A 25,511-nucleotide genomic window follows, 5' to 3' on the forward strand; every position below is an offset into this window, starting at 1 on the left:
TGTCGCTGGACATACATTAATCCACAACAGATAGCCAAGGACACCAGGCAACAAGAATCAGAAACAAGTACAAGCAGTGAGAGTCCTACACTAAGATCGACTACAGGGAGGTTCTCTTACAGTACTGATTGCCTGTTTTGTGGCACACCAGCTCAGTTTGGAAAAAAGAGAAAGAAGCCAAGTGAAGTCAGTGTTTTCCAAGTCAGGACAATTGAATTCAAGGACACGCTTTTGGCAACATGTCGTGCACGAGGTGATGACTGGTCAGAGACTGTGAAGGCACGGATTCTGCATGTGCATGACCTACATGCAGCAGATGCAGTCTACCACCAGACTTGCAGTGTGAATTTTCGCACATACAAGCAGATACCAGTGGCGTATCAGACAAATACAGAAGACTCCAAGAGGAGGAAGGCTGGTCGGCCTGTCGTTGATGAGAGGACAGCAGCATTCTTGGAGGTTGTGAAGTATATAGAAGAAAATGATGATGAGCAGATCACCATAAATGATCTAATTGACCTCATGCAGCAGAAGCTTGCACACAGTGAACATGAACCATACGGTTGCACCCATATGAAGAGGAGTCTGCAAAAACACTTCGGTGAGAAGATAATATACACCGAGATCAATGGGAAACCAAATGTGGTTACCATCAGGACAACAGCCAGGGTGGTGCTGCAAGACTACTATGAGACACAGCAGAAACAAACAAACACAGAAGATCAAGAGAAGATCAAGCTTGTGCAGGCAGCTGCAAAGCTCATCAAACAAGATATCAAAGACATCGGGTTATCCTATGAGTCTTACCCAGCTCTTGATGACATAGAATCGCAAGAGGCGGGCGTCAGATTTCTTCCAGATACTCTTCGCGTGCTCCTGGAAGAACTATTTGCCAGGACCAAAACTCAAGCCAAAGTGGCGGCAATTGGACAAGCAATGATGCAGGCAACTAGACCAAGAGTCATGTTAGCACCACTTCAGTTTGGGGTGGGCATGCAACTATATCACCACTTTGCATCGCGGTTCCTCAATGATACTCTTCATCACCTTGGGTTTTGTTGCGCATACCAGGAGGTGCACCAGTTTGAACGAAATGCAGCCAAATTCCATGGAACAAACATTCATGACCTATCGACAGAGTTTGTCCAATATGTAGCTGACAATGTCGACCATAACATCCGCACGCTTGATGGGCTTGGTACATTCCATGGTATAGGAATGATTGCAGCCATAACCCCTAGAATTAGATCAAGGCAGCCAATCCCCAGGATCAAGGCTACTTCCTTGGATGTGGCAATGGTTGGAAGGGTACAAGTACGGTACCACAAAGACGAAAGGCACAATTTGACGGCACTGACCTAGCAGAAGCTTGTCAACCTTCAGGTCCAGAACAGCTGTGAAAATCTTGATGTCCTGTGGAAAGCATCCGTCCTCTTTGGGTCTCCCAGACCTGCATGGTCAGGAATGATGCAGTTCGTGCATTATGGTGACCACCCTGGCAAAGCAACTGTTATGCTTCTGCCGATGATCGATCTGAATCCCAGTGATGGCACATGCATATTCTCGACCCTGACATTTGTTAGTGAGCATGCACGATGCCACAATGTCACCCCAATAATCACGTTTGATCAGCCACTCTGGTGGAAGGCTCTCATGATTATCAACTCTGAGCCAATGGAAAGTGATCTGAGACGAATAGTCTTGCGTTTGGGTGGCTTTCATGCAGAAATGAGCTTCCTCGGTTGCATCGGACACTTGATGGCCTCATCTGGGCTACAAGAACTGCTGGAGTTGATCTATGCCCCAAACGCAGTAATCCACATGATGTGTGGCAAAGCTGTTGTGCGAGCAGTTCGTGCACACTCAATTGCTGATGCAGCCCTCAATGCACTGATGCTATCAAACGTGTTCGATTTCCATCTACCACAGCAATCTGGAACTCCAGACAACAGTAAGGATGGAGAGTCAGAGTCAGCCGAAGCAGCTGCAGCTGCAAGGCCACCGGATCATCAGATAACAGATGGAAGCAGAGATGCGGACCTGGAGGGAGCTTATAAGATATATGAGAAGCTGATAAATGGGGCTATATCTACTGAAGAAGTTTGTCAGTCTGAAGTTCTAGTGAGAATCAAAGACAGCCTTCAAAAGCACATCGAGTCCACCAAGAAGTCCTCTAAAACTTCAGCTCTCTGGGTTCAGTACATGGACATGCTGGACATCCTACGAAAATACATCAGTGCAGAACGCACTGGAAACTGGGCCTTACATCTGCAGGCTATCCAGGACATGCTACCCTATCTGGCAGCATCAGGACACAATCTTTACACCAAATCTGCCAGGGTGTACCTTCAGCAGATGCACAACCTCAAGACTGAACACCCAGAAGTCCAACAACGTTTCGAGGAAGGGTTCCACGTGATTCGGCGAAGCGATCGCCTATGGGCAGGTCTCTCACCTGACCTGGTCATTGAGCAGGTTCTGATGAGAAGTTTAAAAACCAGTGGTGGGCTCACACGAGGGCGAGGGATGACGGAGCAACAGCGTCTGTTGTGGCTGCTATCGATGCTCGCCTGTGCAGAAGTAAACCAGGCAATGGAGGGACTCACGGGGGTCAACTACAACACTGGAGAGCAGAACAAAGACATGACCAAAGCAAGGCAATCCCGTGACTGGAAGGACACACTGACAGTTCTCAGTTATCTACAGTGGAGTTATCTACAGTGGCATGTGGAAACTGCAGGGGATCCAGCTGCACTAACTCAATACAGATGCCCTGTGACAACGATGAGGACATTGTGTAGTGTTATATGTATTCTGTACACATATTTAATTGGTTCAATCGTTTGATCAACAGTTGATCAGTTATGTGATGATGTGATCATAATAAATTCTCATCACTGATACTCTGTATGTGTTTTTTTTGCTTCGAGGAAAAAAATACAGCATAGTCAAATCTAGCAGAAAGGGCTAAAAATCGGTTTTTTGGTAGGATCATATTTATGCATTTTTCAAAACTTTCCACCCTTGCAATTCCTTAACACTTTTTTTTCCTCATTCAGGACATATTGAGGATACACAAATCAGTTGAGTTTGCTTCTGTTGCAATTAGTGTGAGGTTGACCCTTTTTTTTGCGTAAAATGCCTGCACTAAAGTGCACGAATCTACCATTAGAAAGAGGCTGCACAAATTTTATCTGCATGGGAGGTGTGCCAGGAGGAAACCTTTGCTGTCCAGAAAGAACATCAGGGCAAGACTAAAGTTACGGGGTCCTCCCCTTACCTCTGGTCTCGGTAGACCGCCGAACCCCGAGAGGGTCCCCGGCAGAAAGATGTGTTATCCTTGGTTGAAATCAAGCAGATAAGGCCAAGTTAAAAAAAAAAATGTTTCTCGTCCCCGCCCGCTTCCTTTTTGGTCGCCGCCTACTTTTATTTACTATTTAATACGATTTTTTTTTAATATCCACTTGTTTTTTTTAAATCGTTTTGCGAAGAAACTCGGTCTAAAACTTGCCGTTTCCGGGCGTTTGCTGATCGTATCTTGTGCATTGATGATCTGAACTATTATGGATCCCGCCCTCTAACGGAACTTCCTGGTTAATACATGCTAGGCTTAACGCAGACACTTTGTGCTAAAGACGGTCAATTCTCGCAGCGGTTGTGCACTGGGCAAGTGCAATTTACGTGTAAAAATCTTGCATTTCATACTTTTCACGGTACAAATTTGAGTAGGGAATATGACGATATTCGTGTGTGTAAGCATACGTTCGTCGACAAAAGTTTTGACGTCTTGGTTCGCGAGATCAGTTGTAGATGAGAAGCCAACGTTGAACGATCTCTTCGCTAAATTTGCCAGTGGAGAATTTGACGATGGAGATGACATTGGTGATGGATATTGGATACCAAACAACGAAAGTAAGTTGGTTAGAATGTTTAAAATGGTTCTCACTTTATGGATGACATGTACAAGATTGACATAAGTCTCACTGGGATTTCTTACTTTAATATTTACGGAACAGACCATAAGATAGACCAAGTCCTATAGTCATTAGTTTCACTATGTGGGAAGAGGGCAAACTGTTGATTAAACATATATTATTTAGTCCCACTTCTGGTTTTGCAAGAGGGAAGGATCAGCCTTCCAATGAAACTACAGTAGTTGTTTTTTAGGATTTCATCAATCTTTTGGTCTGTTCTCTGAGTAGTCCCCAATATGAACAATTCTAGTACTATTAGTGTATTATTGTGTATTTATATTAAACATGGACACATACCAAATTTAAACATTGTCATTGTTTCTTTTTTGTTTTATTCAAATATAGTTTGTCCGGTGTAACACATGACATGTTCCGTTGATTGATTCTATTCATATGCCATTTCAGTTAAAACATATATTTATTTGCTAATTTGGAAATGAAATTGCAGGCCTTTCGGTAACAATCAACACTGGCATGTTTCACATTACATTGGACAAACTATAGAGTCTTTAAGTCAGCCACAGTGGTCATTCAATTCATGGCAGCCATCTTGGAAAAAAATAGCAAAAAAAATGAAAATAGTAAATAGTAAGGGCCTCCCTCCTCCTTTTTTCAAAAAAGTCCGGACGAGAAACTTTTTTTTTTTTTTACTTGGCCTAATGAAACCCTCAATGGAACCAGCAAATGAAACAGTCAAATCAATGATGCAACCACACCAGGTTATGAACAAACAATAATATATTAGGAATCACACAAAAAGCCAAACAACAATGGGGGCAATATCCAGCCCCTTAACCCCAAACTCACGGCACCTCCCCAATGTCTCTGCACCCCTCCAAGGCGAAGTCCCAATGTCTCTGTGTGCTCCCGCGATCGGAGAGTCAAGGCCCGATCAAAGTCAATTGAGGCGTAGGCGGTCGAGACATCCCCGAGGTCACGTTGTTCAGCACCCAGTAACACAGCGGTGGAAAGGAACCTCACAAAGACGTGCTCCGACATACACGTTGCGGTTAAATCCGCGAGCCTCCGTATAATTCTCACGTGCCCTTTCTGGCACAGCCGTCCCCGGCAAACCACCGGGAATAATGCCCAGCCGACACGACCAAACCCGGTTCACTGCAGGTTGCTCGCGTGGTGAAGATGGCGGACGGCTTTTACTCCAACCCGGGCTTTGAGGCCAGGATCCTCCGGAACCTCAATGAGGATACCCGACGACACAGGCTCCACGCACTCAGGCGATATTTCTTATCGCCCGAACTTCCCTTCAAGGACGCAAAGTTCACTCGCACTGTACATCGAACGCTCGGTCCGGAGCTTCAACAACCACGTTTCTTCACGATCTCCTCCCGCCTTTTTTTTCTTCTTCGCGCCACCTCTTCCGATCACGATCCGGATTTCCGGCCACATTTTATCAGGAGCGCTTTTAAATCTTTTAACTATAATAACCCTTTCCCTTCAACCACAATCACCAGAATACTTCGAACCAACAACAATAATCATAACAACAATCATTAGGGCAGAATCCGTAACACTAAAGTTTGCCAATGAACACCTAGGCAAAGACCAGCACTTCTGGAACAAAGTGCTCTCGACAGATGAGTCAAAGGTAGAGCTATTTGGCCACAGTACCAGAAGACATGTTTGGCGAAAACCAAAGACAGCATTTGACCACAATAACCTGATACCAACTGTAAAGCATGGTGGTGGAAATATTATGGTTTGGGACAGCTTTGCTGCATCAGGGCCTGGGCAGCTCACCATCATATAATCCACTATGAATTCTTCATTGTACCAGAGGGTGCTTGAGGATAATGTGAGGCCATCTGTCGGAAAGTTGAAGCTCAACCGAAGGTGGACCTTGCAATATGACAATGACCCTAAAGATACCAGTAAATCCACCAAGGAATGGCTGAAAAGAAAGAAATGGAGGGTTCTGGAATGGACAAGTCAAAGCCCGGATCTAAATCCCATCGAGATGTTGTGGGGGGATTTGAAATGAGCTGTGCATGCAAGAAACCCTTCAAACATCGCACAGCTGAAAGAATTCTGCATGGAGGAGTGGGCAAAAATTTCTCCCAGTCGATGTCAGAGACTGGTAGACAGTTATAAGAAACGCCTACTTGAGGTTGTTTCTGCCAAAGGGGGCATTACCACCTATTAGAGCCAAGGGTGCACTTACTTTTTCCACATGCGAAATTTGCATTTATGTTCATTTAAATTATACAATGGACTACAAAATGTAAATGTTTCATGATATTTGTTATATTATATCAACTTTATCTATCAATATTGTTGAAATGAAGATCAAATAGCTGTATGTTGAAATATGTTGAAAAAGTCAAAACTTTACATGGGGTGTACTTACTTTTTCACGTGACTATATATATATATATATATATATATATATACATATACATATATATATATATATATATATATATATATATATATATATATATATATATATATATATTGTTGCGGATATGAGGATTGCATTTTTTTGATTGTGTTGTATTATATTGGAAATGGTGATGAACATTGTTGAAGATGGCCCCTCCTGCCTCCAGAGTTGTGTAAAGGTAAAAAGGGCATCCCAGTAGTTAATTCCATGAAACACCACATTGAAGGACAAGATAAAACCCTTGTTCAGTAGCTTATATCTTATTATGTGTTTTAGGGTAATAGTCCAAGCCATTTAGCATTTGAGGGGGAAAAAACTGCAACACTACCGATCTCATTAGTATTGATTACCCTCAAGGTACCTTTATAACATACTAAAAGTATAAAGGTCTAAAAATATGGGGTGACTCTCAAATAATGCAATCAAGTTTTCTCCATTTAGCCCCATGTTAAAAGACGTACATATGCCGCATGCTATGATTATTGTCGCTCTCTGAACTTCTATTGCTTATTTTATACACTGGACCTAATCACTAGCACGATATAATAAATAAAGGATATCATACTGTACAATATTGTATATATAAGTGAAGTTTTTACTGTTTTAGTGTCTTATTTAACCACACCCCGTTTTACAAAGACTGCTCACTCCACAGCAAGCAACGGTACATCATTATTTGTTTGTGAACCATATATATCTTAGTTTTTAATCCCATCAATGACATGTATTTAGTATGTTTAGGTCTATTGGCAATAACATACAGTAATAGTATATTCAACTTTTCTATATTTGCAGGTAATCCAACCCTGAAGAATGGCGGCCAATTCGTGTGTGTTCTGCAATGAATCCACCAACAACGATAATCCAGCTATGACACTTCGTGAAAAGGGAAGTCGGACTATTAATGTTGTTAGTGACCAGCGCAGTGACCCAATACAGACTGTTCCAGGTCAAGTTGTTCATCAAGAATGCCGACGTGTATACTGCAATCCAATAAAGGTAGCACAGAGTATCCGAGATACACACAGACCAGGCCCAAGTGTATCGCTCCGATCAGCAGAGGAAGCCTTCAACTTCAAAGCAGATTGCCTCTTCTGTGGTACAAAGGTGAACTTTGATAACAGGAAACAACAAGGAGATGTCCACTCTATCACATTTACAGAATGTAAAGATAGTCTTCTGCAAAAGTGCTCAACAAGGAACGATGCATGGGCCGATACTGTTCGGGCTCGACTGCTCATTGTGTGTGACCTTCCAGCGGCAGATGCCGTGTATCACCAGGTATGCAGTTCAAATTTCCGGACAGGGAAACTGATCCCTCTGAATTTTGTACATAATGAAACAGTACAGAAGAAACAGAAATTGGGTAGACGATACAAATCACCACACGAAGGCGGTCGTCCTGCTCTGGATGACAGATGTCAGGCATTTATAAAGGTGACTGAATTCCTTGAGGAAAATGACGACGAACAAAACACAATCTCTGATCTGGTGGAGAAAATGGCCGAGTATCTTGCTGACTCAAATGCCGAGTCCTATTCTCAAAGATATATGAAAGACAGACTGATTGAACACTTTGGCGACAGAGTCATTGTCACAACAGTTAATGGCAAATCGAATGTTGCAACGATGAGGCAAACAGCTGACAGTGTACTTTTGGAGTTTCATGCAAACCAGTCTAAGGATCCTATGATTCAGAAGAAAATAATCCTGGAAGCTGCCGCTAAATTCATACTGGATGACATAAAGCAAGTGGAAACAGGGAATGAAACATACCCAACATCGGAAGACTTTGAGTTCAAAGACGCCAGCCTCAACTTTCTTCCTGATACTCTGAAGATTTTTCTTGGAAAGATCTTGAAGGCAAAAGATGTCGAGCTGAAGATAGCTTCAATTGGTCAGGCTATAATGCAAGCTGCAAGACCACGTGTCCTGATTGCTCCACTGCAAATTGCACTAGGGGTGCAGCTGCAGCACCATTTCGCCTCTCGTTTCCTTATTGATTCACTGCATGCACATGGGTACTGCAGCTCATACAAGGAAGTCACACGTTTCAACCAAAATGCAGCTGTATACCAGGCTACGGACATACCCAACCACAAGGGAGAATTTGTTCAATATGCAGCTGACAACGTCGACCACAACATTAGAACCTTAGACGGACACAACACCTTCCATGGCATGGGGATAATAGCCATGATTACCCCTGGAACAACACAAGGACATCCGATTCCTAGAGCTCAGGTCACTGCCAGCGACATAGAAACAACTGGAAGAATCCAGATACAGTACCATAGAGCTGACGACCAGGCACTTGCAACCTTGACTTATGGGAGCGTGCCTATCATGAGAGCCCATGATCCCACAGCCAACCTTGATGTACTGTGGAAGACGTCACTGCTGTTCAAGATACCAAGACCTGCATGGTCCGGGATGATGCAACTCTTACATCGTGGTGTCCAGCATTCAAAATCGTCTGTCCTGTTTCTCCCAATGATTGATTTGAGCTCGAGCGACACTACATGCATCTACTCCACTCTCAACTACATTGCGCAACATGCTAAACAACATGATGTACCTACCATCATCACCTTTGATCAGCCACTATGGTGGAAGGCATTGTCGATCATTCTCTCGGAGCCAGATGGAAGCCCCATGCGACGTATTGTGGTAAGGCTAGGTGCCTTTCATATGGAAATGAGCTTCCTTGGCAGCATAGGGCACCTCATGGGTGGTTCTGGGTTGAAGGAGCTGCTAGAACTCATATACGCACCAAATGCAGTGGATCACATCCTAACAGGAAAAGCAATTTCCAGGGCTGTACGGGCACACATCCTCCTGGATGCTGTCCTGAATGCACTCCTCCTGTCTGATCCTCTTGGTAGTAAATGATGATTAGGTAGTGGACTGTTGTTATAGACTGTTACATGCAGCTGAATTAGTTAATTGTGGACATTTTTTTACTTTTAAGCGAATCCTTGACTTCCGACAGTATTTTATGAGTCAGTATTATTAGTTTCTCTATATGTGATTTTATTATGAGTTTGTGATTTTAATCAACAAAATGTGCCATAATTCTGAAACAGTCATGACAAGTGATTCATGTATTTGCATATCAGTGATCAGTATTTAGCTATTGGGAATTTTGTTTACGTGCTTATTTTTTTGTTCCGTACGGGCCGTACTGGGGCTGTAACATGCTGTAATTCCTGATATTAAAAGTATAATTATATACCATGTGCTCGGAATGTATCGCAAAATGTGAACAAATCGTACCGCAAAAGGATGAAAAGGGGGGTCCATGTACCAGTGATTTTGACAGACACCCCATATTTTTAGAGCTTTAGACTTTTGATATGTTATCTGGTATATATTACTGCATACAATTTCGCACTGATATGTAGTGTTGCAGTTTTTTCCTATCTGGCCCCATATTTGGGCTAAATGGCTTGGACTATAAGGCCTTGTCTTCCATTAAAAGAATACTCCATTGCACCGAATCAATTAAGAATAGCTCCCCCTTCAATACTTCCATTTCCCAGCCAAACTCTCCATCTGCGGGTAAAGCAGTTCACAAGCGTGGGGTGCACGCCCTCTCATTTCGCTGCTATAGTGAATATGTGCTCCGTGCTCTGTTTGAACAGGAGGGGCGGGGTCGCCCGGGAGAGGCAAGCCCAGGGCGCGCCACGAAGAGCGGGGCTGTTCAGCCCCATGCCCAAATAAGGAAACAAGCCCGTGGCTCGCCACGAGGGGCGTGCCGTCGGCGCGATGCCCAAATAAGGGGACAAGCCCGTGGGATTACCATACAAGGTCACGAAACAGAGCACGGGGGGGGGGGGGGGGGAGGGCGGTACCAAAACCGAGGAGGGCGTGTCAGACCCGCGCTAAAGGTATGAGAGAAGGGTGCGACGATCGCTGGAACAAGCTACACCAGAGATATGGCAGATGAGTTCAGGTGCGTAAGAGGGTCGGCAGTCCACCGGGAGAGAGTTCAGAGTAGCACCGGAGTTGCGTGAGAGATACAAAAAGCCTTTGACAAAGAGCCACTAAGAGGGTCGGCAGTCCACCGGGAGAGAGTTCAGAGTAGCACCGGAGTTGCGTGAGAGATACGAAAAGCCTTTGACAAAGAGCCGCTTCAACCAGCCCCGTTTCAACCCGCCGAGTGACCCTGCCGGCGTGCGCTGTAAAGCCGAATACAAGGAGCTGCCGGCGTGCGCTGTAAAGCCGAATACAAGGAGCTGCCGGCTCCTCGCTTCCCGCCCGGAGTGGACCTGCTCGCTGTGCCCTGTGATCCCACCTGCTCATCCCTCCAAACGATTCCTACCCTTCCATCCATTTGCGTACGTGAGTTTGTTCTGTTCGTGCTGTCCTGGGTAGTAAACTAAGTCAGTATAAGCTAGTAATTTGCACTGTGTTACCTGCTTTTTCATGTCCACTGTAAATACCCGTGACTGCTCTTTTTGCTTATGTGTGTGTAAATAATAATAAACCCCGTTACTCTTCTGTACGTCTTCTTCTTCTTCCTCTTTGCATTCGTCGTCTCAGTCTTTTCCACATTGAATATCTGTGGCGCGATACAGCCAACGTTTGGGTGAATCGGGTTTAGTCGGGGAACAACTGTTCGGCCGCGGTGCCTTCGCTCGGCAAACAACATCCTTATCCGCGGACCGTAACAAGTGGTGTCAGAAGTGTCGGATTCGGACCTGAAGCGTTTAACACGCTCAAAATTACAAAGTACCGAAATTGCTTTTGTTTTACAAAACCCGAATTTTGAAATCGCGCCATGGCTGGTCAAGGCGACGGGATGCCGGTGGGAGAGATAGACGGGGTAGAATCGACCCAGGACCTCGGGGAAATGTATATGGAGGAGGTGGTTGAGGAGGTATCAGGCGCACAAAATGGCGTCCTCGCGCACGTGGGTGTAGCGGCACCAAATTTTGCCGCGCCCGCGACCGTAGCAGCGCCACCGGTGGATTTGAACCTTTTTATGATACAAATGAAGGCCCTTATGGAGAAGAATAGTGAGCAAATAAGGGACGAAGCGAGGGCTCAGAGTGAGCGATTGGAAGCCAAAATGGGTGAGCAAATAAGGAACGAAGCGAGGGCTCAGAGTGAGCAATTGGGGGTAATGAGGGACGAAGCGAGGGGTACCGGTGAGGGGTTAGACAACGGGATAAAAGAAGTAAAGAATGGGTTAACGGGGGTGGAAAATAGAATGGCTGCCTAGGAGAATCAGATAGAGGGGGTGAAAAATGGGTTAATGGGGTTAGAAAATAGGATGGAAGACAAATTGCGGGAAATAGGGGAGCAATCCGCCCGGGAAATCGAACAGATGGGGAACCAGATAGACAACAACAACAACAACAACATGCATTTTAAAGGCCATTTTCCCTGCTAGAGCGGGGGTTAGCCTTGCGGTCCCCATGACAATCTTCTCCATTTTGCCCTATTTTCTGCATCTCTCCTTGTTAACCCCCTTGCCCGCATTTCTTCTTCCACCATCTTTAGCCAAGTCTTTCTCGGTCTTCCCCGTCTTCTACTTCCTTCTACATTCATTTCCATCACTCTTCTCAACCAGTCACTTTCATCCTTCCTCAACACATGACCAAACCATCTCAACCTGTTCCTCTTCACAGCATCAATCACAGGCTCTATTCCCATCATCTTTCGCAATTTATCATTTGTCTTCCTCTCTCTCAACGATACTCCGCACATCCGTCGAACCATTCGCATTTCCACCCTTTCCAACCTTCGTTGCTGCTCTACGTTCATTACCCATGTCTCGCTCCCATAAATCATGACACTTCTCACACATGCAGCATACACCTTTCCCTTCAGCTTCAACGACACTCCCCTCATAATCAGCACGCCACTCAATTCCCGAAACTTCTTCCATGCACATCTCACTCGAGCAACCGTTGCCGAGTCTGATCCACCTTCTCCATTCAGCATGTCTCCGAGGTAGCAAAATGTTTTCACACCTTCCAGCTTCACGCCATCTCCAAGATCCAACTCAACATTTCCTCCATCTGCAGCTCCCTCTGTGCACACCTTACATTTGAATGTAGCTGCCACACTGGTTAATGACCCTCTCAGACCACTACATTTTTGATGAACCCACTCAGCGCACATTGTACACTGAATGGAGTTCACTCCGACACCCTTCCTACACACAGCACAGGGCCACTTCCCAGTTCTTTCCACCTCACCACATGCTTTACCACTTGCCATCACCTTCGTCTTTCCGATATTCACCTTCAGACCTTTTGTCTCCATACATTCCTTCCACGTGTTCATCTTTTCCTTCAGTCCATCCATACTTTCCGCAATCAACACCAGATCATCTGCATACAACAACTCCCACGGTAAACCCTCCTTTACGTTCTGAGCCAGCACCTCCATCACAGCTACAAATAGTAGTGGACTTAGTACCGACCCCTGATGCACTCCCACCTTCACATCAAACTCACCACTGTTCCCGTCCTTTGTCCTTACAGCTGTGCGTGCTCTTTTGTACATTCCCATCACTACTCTGATCAACCATTCCTCCACTCCTAACTTCCTCAATGCCCATGTCAATACTTTGCGTGGAAACCGATCGAATGCTTTCTCCAGATCAACAAACCCAAGAAACAACTTCTTCCTCTTCTCCATGTACTTCTCCTGCAACTGCCTCACAATGAAAAGCGTGTCTGTCGTTCCTCTTCCTGGCATAAATCCAAACTGCATTTCGTCGATCTTCACTTTCTTCCTTATCCTCCTCTCCAACACCCTTTCCAATACCTTCATTCCATGCTCCAATAACTTTATCGCTCGGTACGAGCCACACTCCAGAGGGTCACCTTTCCCCTTGTATAGAGGGACGAGGGTACTCAGTTCCCAAATCCACTGGAATGCGGCCTTCTTTCACCACCAGATTACAGATCTCTGTCATTCTCTTCACACCCCAACTTCCTGCTGCCTTCAACATATCTCCCACAACTCCCGTCGGCCCTCCCGCTTTTCTACCCTTCATTGCTTTTATCGCTTCCTCAACTTCCTTCTCAGTTATCTTCTCTGCCGGTCCTAAAACTGGGTTACTCTCTATGTTGCCATCCCATTCATTCTCTGTATTCAACAGCATTTCCATATATCTTTTCCATCTTCCTTTAATTCCATCTGGGTCGACAACGATTTGTCCCACTTCATCCTTCAAGCAGCTCACCCCCATCACATCACACCTCTCTTTCGCTATCTGCTTTGCAATCCTGAATACCGCTCTCTGACCCTCTTCCGAATCCAAGCGTTCTCCGAACATTTTCCTACATGCCTCCTGCGCCTTTGCTACCTCTTTCTTTGCAGCCTTCCTGGCTGCCTTATAACTTTCATGCTCTGCTGTTTCTGCTCCCGTACCCTTCGCCTTCTGCCACTCCTTGAACTTCTTCCTCTTCTCGTCAATCGTCTTTCCAACTTCATCATCCCACCACCATGTTTCCGAGTGCCTTGGTGGTCCTTTTGTCCAACCACATACCTCACCAACGGCTCCCAACAGACTAGCTTTCATTGACATCCAACCACTTTCAAGCTCAACCACATCATCCTCGACCCTACTCAGCCTCTCTTTTAATGCCTCCCTTACTGTCACCTCTTTCAACCTCCACACCTTCATTCTCGGTTGGTACTTCACCCGCCGAGCTCTCCTCGCACCTTTCACCCTTACGTCGCAGACAACCAAGTGGTGCTGTGAAACAGCCTCCTCCCCCGGGATCACCTTTGTGTCTCGGAGGTGCCCCCTATCTCGCCTACGCACCATCAGGTAGTCAACGGTTGTCGTCGACCCACCTGACGTGTATGTAACAAGCTTATTATCCTCTTTCTGGAACTGAGTATTACAAATCAACAAATCAGCTCCATCAGCAAACTCCAAAATCCTTTCACCTTCTCCATTTCTCACATCATATCCGTAACCCCCATGAACTCCTTCAAAACCATCCATACTCCTTCCCACATGTCCATTTAGGTCTCCTCCTACCACAACAACTTCCTCATCTTTCACGTTTTCCATCAGCTTCTTTATCGCACACCAGAACTTGTCCTTCTCTTCATCGCTCCGACCAACCTGCGGAGCATATCCCGAGATGACGTTCACCAAGAGCTTTCCAATCATCATTTTCACCATCATCAACCTATCACTCACTCTAGTCACACTCACCACACTGTCTACAAACTCCTCAGAAAACAGGACACGAACACCATTCACGCCCTCCAGGCACCCTTGCCACACAAACTTGTATTTCTGTCCCTGCCTACCCTTCACCATTCTCACACCACTTCCCTTCCATCTCGTCTCTTGCACACAACATATGTCCACTCTTCTTCTGACCAATACTTCCACCACTTATCCTGATCTCCCTGTCATTGTCCCTACATTCCATGTCCCAAACCTCAGAAACCGATCTCCACTTCGGGCTGTACCCTGCCCACATGTAGTTGTAATTGTCATGGTTCTCTTTTTTGAGGCAATGTTTAAAAAGAAAAAAAAGAAAAAAAAAAGAGAACCATGACAATTACAACTACATGTGGGCAGGGTACAGCCCGAAGTGGAGATTCCGAAGTGGAGAAGTGGAGAAGTGGAGAAGTGGGAACCAGATAGAGGAGGTGAAAATCGGGTTAGAAAGTAAATTGGATGCTCAGAGGGATGAATTGGGACAGATGAGGGTGGCATCTACAAAAGAGATGGAGGAGATGAAAGAGGAGATACGACGAGGTGTTAGTGAGGAGGTCTCGGGGGTACGCGAGGAGGTAAAGCGAGGTGAAAAGCGTATGGAGAAAGAGGTGAGAAATGGGACGGCAAAGTTACAAGGGGGAATAGAAGATCTGACGGAGGAGGTGGAACAGCTGACGGAGGGACAAAAAGAACTAACGGGGCAGGTTCAAAGGAACACTGCGGTACTAGGAGGGTTAAAAGCGACACAAAATGACATAAAAAATGACTTAATAGCGACACAGAGGCAATGTCAGATGGTACGTGAGGGACTGACAACGAGGTTGGACGAGGTGACAGAGATAATAGAGACGAAGGACCGGCAGGTGAGGACGCACATAGAGATGGTCAAGATAGCCTTAGAGGACGAACTTGAGGAGACGCACCGGGAAATAGAAGAGGTGAAGCAAAAATTAGAGGAGGTGGAAGAAGGGGTGAGTGAAATTCAGAAGAGATGGAGGGAAACTAAAAAGGAGATAAGGGAGGAAGTGATGGAGTATGTGCAAGGTCGGTGCTCAACTCATAATTATGTGCTCGCCAACCAAATAAAGAGTTTGGAGGTGGTGAAGGAGGTGCGGAGACGAGGTGCCAAGGTGAGTGGTGATATACGAGGAAATGTATATGATGTGAGGGGAGCTTCAGTCGGCTTGGGGGTTGCTTTGGACCCGGGTGTTCGTGAGAGGCCGTTGGCGAAGTGTGCGACAGGTACGGTGTGCGAAGGAGGAGGTGTGCGAGAATGTCCGACTCTGGGGTGTGTGAGGAAAAAGTGCGCGCCGAGGAGTGAGTGTGCTGTCGAGAGTGAGTCGGTCGTAGCGCGTGTGCGAGGGAGCACATGGAAGCGCGTAGTGAGGAGTGTTACAGAGGATGTAACGAGATAATGTACGCCGGTGGTGAGTGTTACGGAGGAAGTAACGGGAGAGTGTGCGCAAGAGAGTGCGCGAGAAAGGTGTGTAATGGACGGGTGCATGGGGAAAGAGTGCGCTGTCGAGAGTAAGGGTGAGTGCGCTGTCAAGAGTGGTGGTGAAAGTAGTGAGAGTGACACGGAGCCGGGCTGCGGGGTGTAAGCATGCAGGTGAGGCATCGACGGTAACCGGGTTAGCGGTTAGAACGACATTTAGCCGAATCGGGCCCTCGGTGCGCGTCGGGCAGCTTCGCGTGCCGCGAGGACCAGCGGGGATCCGAACCATGGCGGGTTCGAAAGGACCGCCGTACGCGATCCACGCTGGGCCTCACTTTGAACGGCCACGTCCGTGCTCCACTAGGCGGAGCGGGCAGCCCAATAGGAAGGGTCGTCATGGCGACCCCTTTTTGTTGAGGCGTTCCGGCAGGTCGAGATCGGGCAATTGGATGGCTCCGTGCCGAGGTGGTGCGTGGGATCTCGGCCCGGGTAAGCGTCCTCCCCTTCACCGAGTGTCGGACGCATCCAGCCGCCGGCACCAAACCACCCGCATTCATTGCTCGGCTTTACGAAGCCGGGCTGTAGACGTGAATTGGCGCACCAAGAGGCATTAGTAAGTAGACTGTAATGATGAGGATAGTGGTCTGGACCCGAAATTAGAAAAACAAAATTTGATGATTGGCAAAGGATTGGCCGTAATGATTGGCAGATGATGGGTAGTGATTGGCAAATTTTTGAGTTGTGGAAATTGGATGAGCAAAATTTATAGTAAGAGATGTCCTCGATGTGATGGGATTGCCAATCCACCATCCCTCACAGCGGGGGGGGGGGGGGGGGGCAAAGGAGCACTAGTTTTATGGGGTTTATGGCAGTGAAAACTAGCCCGGGTGGGTTAGGATATATCGTGTGTAGGGATCTAGAGAGATGACCTTAGGTGACGTTAAGATTAGGTAGTGACAATGACACCTGTAGTGGGGACGCAGGTAGATTAGTGTGGATGATAATGACGTGGGAGCGCAATAGTTTAAAGGGGCGACTGGGAAGCGCAAGTTTCAGAGGGGAGTAGTTAGATGAGATGATGCCGTGTGTTTGAGGATTGGAAGTGTATTGTGAAAAGTGTATGGTGAACAGGTGTGATTGAACAGGTGTGATTGCACAGGTGTGCAACTGAACAGGTGAATGGAGCAGTGTTTGAGTGATGGTGATGGTGAGGTGTGTTGTGTTGACCAACTGGTCCAGGAAGAGGAAGAGGGTGCAGGTGGCACCAGGTGTGAGTGCACAGGTGTGCAACAACAGGTATGAAGAACAGGTGTATGGAGAATGGTTGTGTGGAATACATGGAGTGTGGAATATCTGGAGTATTGGAATGGATGGTCGTGGAGTGAGTATGGTGGAAACTATGGAGTGGAGTGGATGGTGCGAAGGTGTGAATGGGGGAAGGATGGACCCCCATCACGAATACCCGGGGCGGGTAGTGTAAGTGTTAAGTAGAGGGTACAGGTAAATTGTGGTTGGATATTGGCATCTGTGGTGCGGGTGAAAGAATGGTGTTTGAATGGGTGCATTAGTGTTGTGGAAATGGCTGGGCGTGTAGCCTGTTAGTGTGTGTAGTTGGTTTGGGCACTCCACCACTGTGAGGATGTCGGCCAGGTGAGGCCGCAGGTGGGCTCTGGGAGCCGGTAGAGTTGTTGTGGATGGGGCCCGAGGATCCGGAGGACGGACCCGGGTAGCCCAGTGCCAGAGGGCACCAAGGGGTGACAGAGCCAGGAGGGGCCTTCCCCAGTTAGTTAGGTTAGGGTGAGGAGCTAGGTAAGCTCAGGTGGCAACTGCAGTGGTGGAGGTGTGCAGGTGGGTAGACCTGCTGGGAGAGCTACACGCCCCAGTCCTGAAATTGTGCAAGGGCACAGGGAGATGAATCGGGGGAATGAGACCCCAAATTGAGAAGCACCACAGCTTGGTCAATGGGAATTGGTTTTTAGAACCCATAGTGTAAGTTGGCCAATGGATTGGCAGGGAGAGACCCCGGGTAGTGTAAAGTGTGTTAAAGTCATTTAGAGGATAGTTAGGATTGAAGTCTCCTCGCACCATCTGCATCCACTCACCTGAGGTGACGTAACTCCACACCATGCCATGTTTTATTATTTTTGGTGCAAATGTTTTGGATTGTGAGAAGCATCATGACGTGGGTGTGACATTGTGCTTGATGTTCCATCTCTTCCTCCTTATGAGGATTGATGATGAATTGGGTGATGGCAAATTTTGGCTAGAGGGATTGTGGTGACGAATTTGGTATAAGGGAAATATGGGAAGACGTGACAATAGTGACGAATTTGTAAAGGTGTAGATTTTGTACATATGGGGTAAGGGCAAGGGTAGTGTAGGTGACAGGGGGGTGACGTATGGTAGGGACGAGCTTTCTCACTTCGCCCTCCGTACGCACTTCACCTTGCATTGCCTTATTGATGTGTACCCTTGTGACCTTACCCCTCGCTCATCTGTCTTCCCCCTTTTGTCTCCCACATGACCTGTGCGCCATTGGGCGCGTGCGTGAGTCCTCCATTGTGCGCCCGGAACTCCCAGAACCAGCTGTCTGCATCGATGCACCACATTATGGACCACACTAGTCGGCCCTATGGGCCATAAATAAAATAAATAAAAGGGACACGTTGGGTGCAAGTTTTAATACAAATAGGCCGCCAGCAAAGGAAAAAGACAACATCTGGAAGAAAATAATAACAACCAGCAGGGGGAGCCGAAGAGCAAGGGATCACCTGCAGGGTTAGGGGTTGTTTGGTTATTTTTATTATTGAACATTGATGAACTATGGTGACCACACCGATTGGTGCTTGAGGGTGCTTTGGTGTGTTTTGGGTGCTTTCATGGTGCATTGATGCAGAGCAGACTGTCTCCCCCCCCCAGAAAGAACAATTACAGGTCCTGGGGTAGTTTTGTAAATAAAAGTAGCGTCAATTGTAAATAATGCTCCCCACCGTCAGTGTGTAGTTTGAAGACCATTCCGCAATTTGGTTAACTGTGGGCGTGAGTCTGTTAGGCAGGGTGCAATGGAGCAGCGGGACACATTTATTTATGTTTTAAAACTGTCGCACTCAGGGTCAGGTTAAAAGTAGAGGGAACTACACCTACGTGTCACACTAAATAAAAGTTGTAGGCCCGGGACGTGCCTAAGAGGAGGAGGGTGCAGTGTTGCGGATATGAGGATTGCATTTTTTTGATTGTGTTGTATTATATTGGAAATGGTGATGAACATTGTTGAAGATGGCCCCTCCTGCCTCCAGAGATGTGTAAAGGTAAAAAGGGCGTCCCGGTAGTTAATTCCATGAAACACCACATTGAAGGACACGATAAAACTCTTGTTCAGTAGCTTATATCTTATTATGTGTTTTAGGGTAAGGCCTTGTCTTCCATTAAAATAATACTCCATTGCACCGAATCAATTAAGAATAGCTCCCCCTTCAATACTTCCATTTCCCAGCCAAACTCTCCATCTGCGGGTAAAGCAGTTCACAAGCGTGGGGTGCACGCCCTCTCATTTTGCTGCTATAGTGAATATGTGATGTGCTCCATGCTCTGTTTGAACAGGAGGGGCGGGGTCGCCCGGGAGAGGCAAGCCCAGGGCGCGCCACGAAGGGCGTGCCGTCGGCGCGATGCCCAAATAAGGAGACAAGCCCGTGGGATTACCATACAAGGTCACGAAACAGAGCACGGGGGGGAGGGCGGTACCAAAACCGAGGAGGGCGTGTCAGACCCGCGCTAAAGGTATGAGAGAAGGGTGCGACGATCACTGGAACAAGCTACACCAGAGATACGGCAGATGAGTCCAGTTGCGTAAGAGGGTCGGCAGTCCACCGGGAGAGAGTTCAGAGTAGCACCGGAGTTGCGTGAGAGATACGAAAAGCCTTTGACAAAGAGCCGCTTCAACCAGCCCCGTTTCAACCCGCCGAGTGACCCTGCCGGCGTGCGCTGTAAAGCCGAATACAAGGAGCTGCCGGCGTGCGCTGTAAAGCCGAATACAAGGAGCTGCCGGCTCCTCGCTTCCCGCCTGGAGTGGACCTGCTCGCTGTGCCCTGTGATCCCACCTGCTCATCCCTCCAAACGATTCCTACCCTTCCATCCATTTGTGTACGTGAGTTTGTTCTGTTTGTGCTGTTCTGAGTAGTAAACTAAGTCAGTATAAGCTAGTAATTTGCACTGTGTTACCTGCTTTTTCATGTCCGCTGTAAATACCCGTGACTGCTCTTTTTGCTTATGTGTGTGTAAATAATAATAAACCCCGTTACTCTTCTGTACGTCTTCTTCTTCTTCCTCTTTGCATTCGTCGTCTTCGTCTTTTCCACATTGAATATCTGTGGCGCGATACGGCCAACGTTTGGGTGAATCGGGTTTAGTCGGGGAACAACTGTTCGGCCGCGGTGCCTTCGCTCGGCAAACAACATCCTTATCCGCGGACCGTAACAATATATATATATATATAATTTGTACATGGAGAATGCGCGTGGAAAAATACGACACAGAACAGATCAGGACACAACATAACAAAGGGAACAGCAGGACAAAAAGGAAATACCAACAGCAGAGCAGAAGGAGAAAGTAGACAGAGATTGACAAACAAGGGATGCAGGTAATGGTGAGTGGTAAAGGAGAACACAAGGGGTGGACAAGATGGGTACATCAGCAAATTTTTGGAGGGGTGGCGTGGTTGAACGGGCATGGAGAAGATCATGGTTTTGATGGGAGATGATTTGAGATGGTGGTGAACAGATTTCTTGAAGACTGAGATTGAGGACAGTATGGAAGGTGGTTCCACAGGTGTGAAAAAAGAGGAATAAATGAGTGGAGGATTTAGGCAGTTTCACTCGGAGTGGGTTGTTGTTCGACCGCAAGCTTCCTGTAGATACCTGGAGTGAGGGGAGACAAAGCATGGAGGGAGAAGACAGTGCAAGACCAGAACTGAGGCGGAAGAAGATAGAGACCCCCGACTCATCGGCGATGGTGAAGTGACAGGTCCATAGACTCAGCTTCATCGAGCGAGTTTCCAATTATCTTGAAGGCCATGTTTTCCAGGGCGTTTAGCTGAGCAAGATGTGAGTCAGGAGAGCCAGCCGAGAGAAGAGAGCAGTACTCCATAAAGCTGCGAATGAAAGCCTTGTCGAAGCTTAGGTGTGCCAAGGAACGACTTTTCACGACGGAGGACGCCCAGTCAGCGTCTGGCTTTTGAGGCCAGTTTGGAAATGTGGCTAACCTTCGAGAGATCATGGCTAAGAGTGAAACCCAAGAATTTGAGTGACTGAATCACTTTGAGAGAGTTGTTGAGAAAGTAAATGGGATGGTTTGTGGAACGGTCCTTTTGAGAGTGAGAGAGAGAGAGAGAGAGAGAGAGAGAGAGATTGATAGATAGATAGGATAGATAGACAGATTTATCATGGTTGACAGACATCTTCCAAATGTTTGACCAGTTTGTGATTTTTGTCATGATTTGCCACATTGCCTGTTTTGCAGAAATATTGACTCTCACAATCACATGATCAGATGAACCCAATTAAAGCAGAGGAAGAGGAGGAGACATTGGCTGGGAGGTTGGTCACTACCGAGTCCAGAAGCGAGGATGTGCCATTGACGGAAATACGGGTCAGATGGCTCACAGATTTTTACAAATAATTTCACTGTGACAAGCAGGTAGGGGCAAGGAATGAATGAGCTAAAAAATGAATATTTGTGAATGAATAGTAAAATACCAAGAAGTAATATCAAGCAGAAAATCACACTCACTTCCCGGTTTGGATCCATTCTGCTGTGTGTGTCTGTTCCTGAAAGATAATAAAATTGTCATAAAGCATTTAAATGAAAAACAAGAAGAAACATTCCAATAATAATTTTGTGGTTTCATGACAAAATTTCTCCAGCGATGAATGATTATAAGAATTTCTTTTTCCCCTTTTTAAGGCCATTTTGCCTGCTAGAGCAGGGCTTTGCCGTTGCGGGCCCCATGACAATCATTATGGTTCCCTTTTTGAGGCAATGATTTTGTATGGCCGGATGCCCTTCCTGATGCCAAACCTTAAGTCGCCTCTTACGACACGCAGGGATACGGTGTACCTATTCTAAGCCGGGGCACACACCAGCACATACATCTGGGCAAGCTTGTACTCGATTTGCCAACCTCAGAAGGATGACAAGCTGAGTCGACCCCCATGGTGTTAATTCAGCAATCGGCCGGGATTCAAACTCAGGATCCTCGGATCCCAAGCCGGCACCCTAACCACTAAGCCAACTCCAGGCTACAATGATGATGACTCACAAAGGAATATAATTAATCAGAGGATATATAATGTGAGGCCTGAAAGTTTAAATCCAAAATTAAAATTGCTTTTTCACCTTCTGCAGGATTCCTTTTTTTCTTGTAAATGATGAACCCAAACACAATCAGAAGAAGAAGAAACAGAATTAAGGCAGTAGAACATCCAATCATGGCCCCTGTGGTTCCTCGTTCCTCACTTGTTCCCTCCATCTCCCCGTACATTACAAATCCCTCCGCCGTCCCGTGCTCGTTCTTCACCAGACAACTGTAGTTCCCTTCTAGATCTTCCCCTGTGATGTTATAACTACTGACGATCTTCTGCAATTCATTTTGGTGATTTTGAATTTCCATCACCTCACTCCCATTAACGAGGTGTCCTTGTGGGTTCCACCAGGTGATGTTCGGTCTCGGTTTGGCCTCGGCTTCACAGAACAACTTCCAGGATGTGCTGGAGTTCACAAACTCTCTCCAGACGTGCAGGATCTTCGGAGAAACTGTGGGACCGCAGATTGAGGTTTGCAGTTTACATCTCACATTGCAGTACCTCCAAGAGATTTCAATACAGCATATGGTATTTTCATGGTAATGTACAAATTTTAAATGGGAATACAACATGTATAGTGTTCTCAAAGCAGAAAAGTTTTACCTTCTCCAGCAGTCAGTTGCAAAGTGTACACAAAGTGAGAATAGTGTGATGGGAAATTAATGGATACAATGACGACAATCAAACATAACTGTGTCAATAATATCTTGGATAGTTGGTGAAATAACATGCAGTTTTATTTCGTTTATAATAAGGTGAAATTCTTCTGGAGGCTTGGTTTACAGACAATCGGACAACATAATGTGGCAACTCATGTGGAATTTACTCAGGAAAAAGAGACTTTCGTGGTGTAGTTCCAAGGAAATTGTGAACAAATTTGACAGATTAAGGCCGTTGATGGAAGTGGAGGAGTTTAAGAAATGTGTGTATTATGTCATAGGCAAAAGACAGGTCAAGGCAGTGGGACAAGAAGAATGATTGAGCCCAGGCCACATACGTAGCTGCACAAAAGTAGTCGTGTGGGAATTGCGGGTAGCTGTGGGAGGGGTGAGTAGTCTGCCCATTTTTTGTTAGGGATGTTGGCAGGTGATGACTTATTACACAGCAGGTGGTAACGATATATCTATTGACACCAAAAATTTGATACAAACGGTATGGTTCAGAGTTAAAAGGATTTGTAAAATACAGTATTTGGTGAAAACACGGTGAGCTAGCTCCTCATTTCAAATTTCAGGCTGCTCATCTGCCTTGTCACAGTGCATTGTGGGAAATCCTGCCGAAACACCAAGTAATGCTTCAGTGTACTGTACATGTAATGTTTACCACAGCAACTTGTCTGACTCTTGCTCCTAATACTTTAAGAAGAGTATATATGGAAGAAGCATAAGAAGAGTATAACACTGCAAGCTTATTGATGAGTAAGACTGGTAGCCCAGAGGAGCCGTGCTCTCCACTTGAAGTGACTCTGCCGTTGTTGTTGTTGTTGTTGTTTGTTGTTGTTGTATAGCCCCGGAAAGTTCTCTCGAGCAAGCCCGCAGCACGGGGACAGCTGATCGATCTTGCAGGAGCGACCCAGAGATCCCCCACATCCAGGATGGTATACCCCCGCCTTCACGAAGTCAGGGCCATGACAGAGTGAGAGGGAGAGAGAGATAGAGATAGAGAGAGAAACGAGACAGAGACGAGAGAGAAAGGGCCGGTCAATGGGGACTGATCGCCATTCTGACAATGACTGCGCTGCAGCTGACAAATCGGGGCAGCAGGGAAGAATGGGGAAGATTTGGCCCCCGACTTGTGTTGGGGGGTACAACCACCACAAAGAGGCATCCCCGATAGTTGTGCCATTGCTAGTTGATTACCCTGATGACTGCTGCCTCAAACAGAGTATTGCTCCACACCAAAGCCGACATATAAAAATTAACCTGTTTGGTGAGTAAAGAATTACTTTATACTGTACTACCGAGGTACCCGTGCGACGCACAGGTGGGAAGCCAAAAGCAAACAAAAATGTGGAAACGGCAAATGATAAATGATGAATCGATAAATCCCACATTCCTGTGCCACCTTCAGTCTAACGGCAGGCATTCACAGCAGGTTCGTGAAGGGTTTGCACAAAAAAGTACCCAGTCTGGAGAAACTGAAAATGGGGAATCCCCGAATGTCATGGATAGAAACCCTAATGTCATTTCCTCATTCTGCAGTAAACTCAATATCTCTATATTTTTATTCCAAACAGCATCATTCCAATCACAAATTAATACCATGGTGTTAATATATCAAAATAGAATGTTAAATCACGATTGTGTTGAGATATTTTCAAATCTGCCAATCGTCGTCATCTTGTTCACTTCCTGATCAGCAGCAGCTTCGTAATGATGGTATTTTGAAATTATAATTTTATTGAGGAATTTATGAAACCTCCTACCTACCTTACGACATCCGCTGGGACCCCAAAACGCTCCACAGAAGGTTTAGTGGGGCTAGCCCCAAAACCGAGGGAGGAGTTTGGGGACGGATGGACGGACAGACAGACAGACTCTCCTGTTTTATAATATGGATTTGTTTTGAATTGCAGTATAGTACTGAATATTGATGTATTATATGTGTTTGATATGTTAGTTAGTAAGAAAACAGTGTATAATCATGTATCTTTGACAGGATCTGGAACATGTCTCCCATCGCACGATGTTAAAAGTAATTTGCTTGAAAAAGATTTTGCTTTGAACGTCATTTTGTAGGAACGCATCCCTTGTTTAAAGCGAGGGAGTCCTGTTCTCATATAATTGAAACGTGAATTTCATAATTTAATTTTTACTTTACTTTTCATCCAAATTCTTCAACATATATAAACATACAAACCCCCTACCCCTCCCCAAAATACCCAATGGTTGACAGGTCCATAGATAAGCTTGGTGGGGGGCACCTTCTAACCCCATTTCTTCTCCTGCTCATCTTTATGCCGCTGCTAAGGCAATAAATTTGTTTGTGGAACAAGGTTTTTTTTTTGTTTTTTTATATAAAAGGATCGAGTAAAACTGAAAACGATGGCCTAGACAGCATTTGCTTGAGTGCCACTATAGCATTGTTTCCATGGAGACAGCAATTTTGTTAAGCTTTGCCGAGCTCTTCGTTCCAT

The 25,511-nt window shown here is 46.1% G+C and overlaps 1 protein-coding gene across 4 annotated transcripts in view; it reads right to left on the reverse strand.

The window, feature by feature from the left end:
- The window catches only part of LOC137427071 (junctional adhesion molecule-like), a 60,250-nt gene that overhangs the window by 5,292 nt on the left and 29,447 nt on the right, over positions 1 to 25,511 (reverse strand). For 3 of the 4 annotated variants that reach the window (XM_078778721.1, XM_078778724.1, XM_078778722.1), the window contains exons 5-6: positions 22,410 to 22,826; positions 21,804 to 21,841 (exon numbers count right to left, since the gene is read on the reverse strand). In XM_078778721.1, the coding sequence (XP_078634847.1) occupies positions 21,804 to 21,841; positions 22,410 to 22,826 (455 nt within the window). The remainder of the gene's footprint in view (positions 1 to 21,803; positions 21,842 to 22,409; positions 22,827 to 25,511) is intronic. The other variant, XM_078778723.1, reaches the window with a different exon arrangement.

Source organism: Myxine glutinosa, chromosome 5 (genome assembly GCF_964187855.1).
Source record: "Myxine glutinosa chromosome 5, kmMyxGlut1.1, whole genome shotgun sequence".
NCBI classification, from domain to species: Eukaryota; Metazoa; Chordata; class Myxini; order Myxiniformes; family Myxinidae; genus Myxine; species Myxine glutinosa.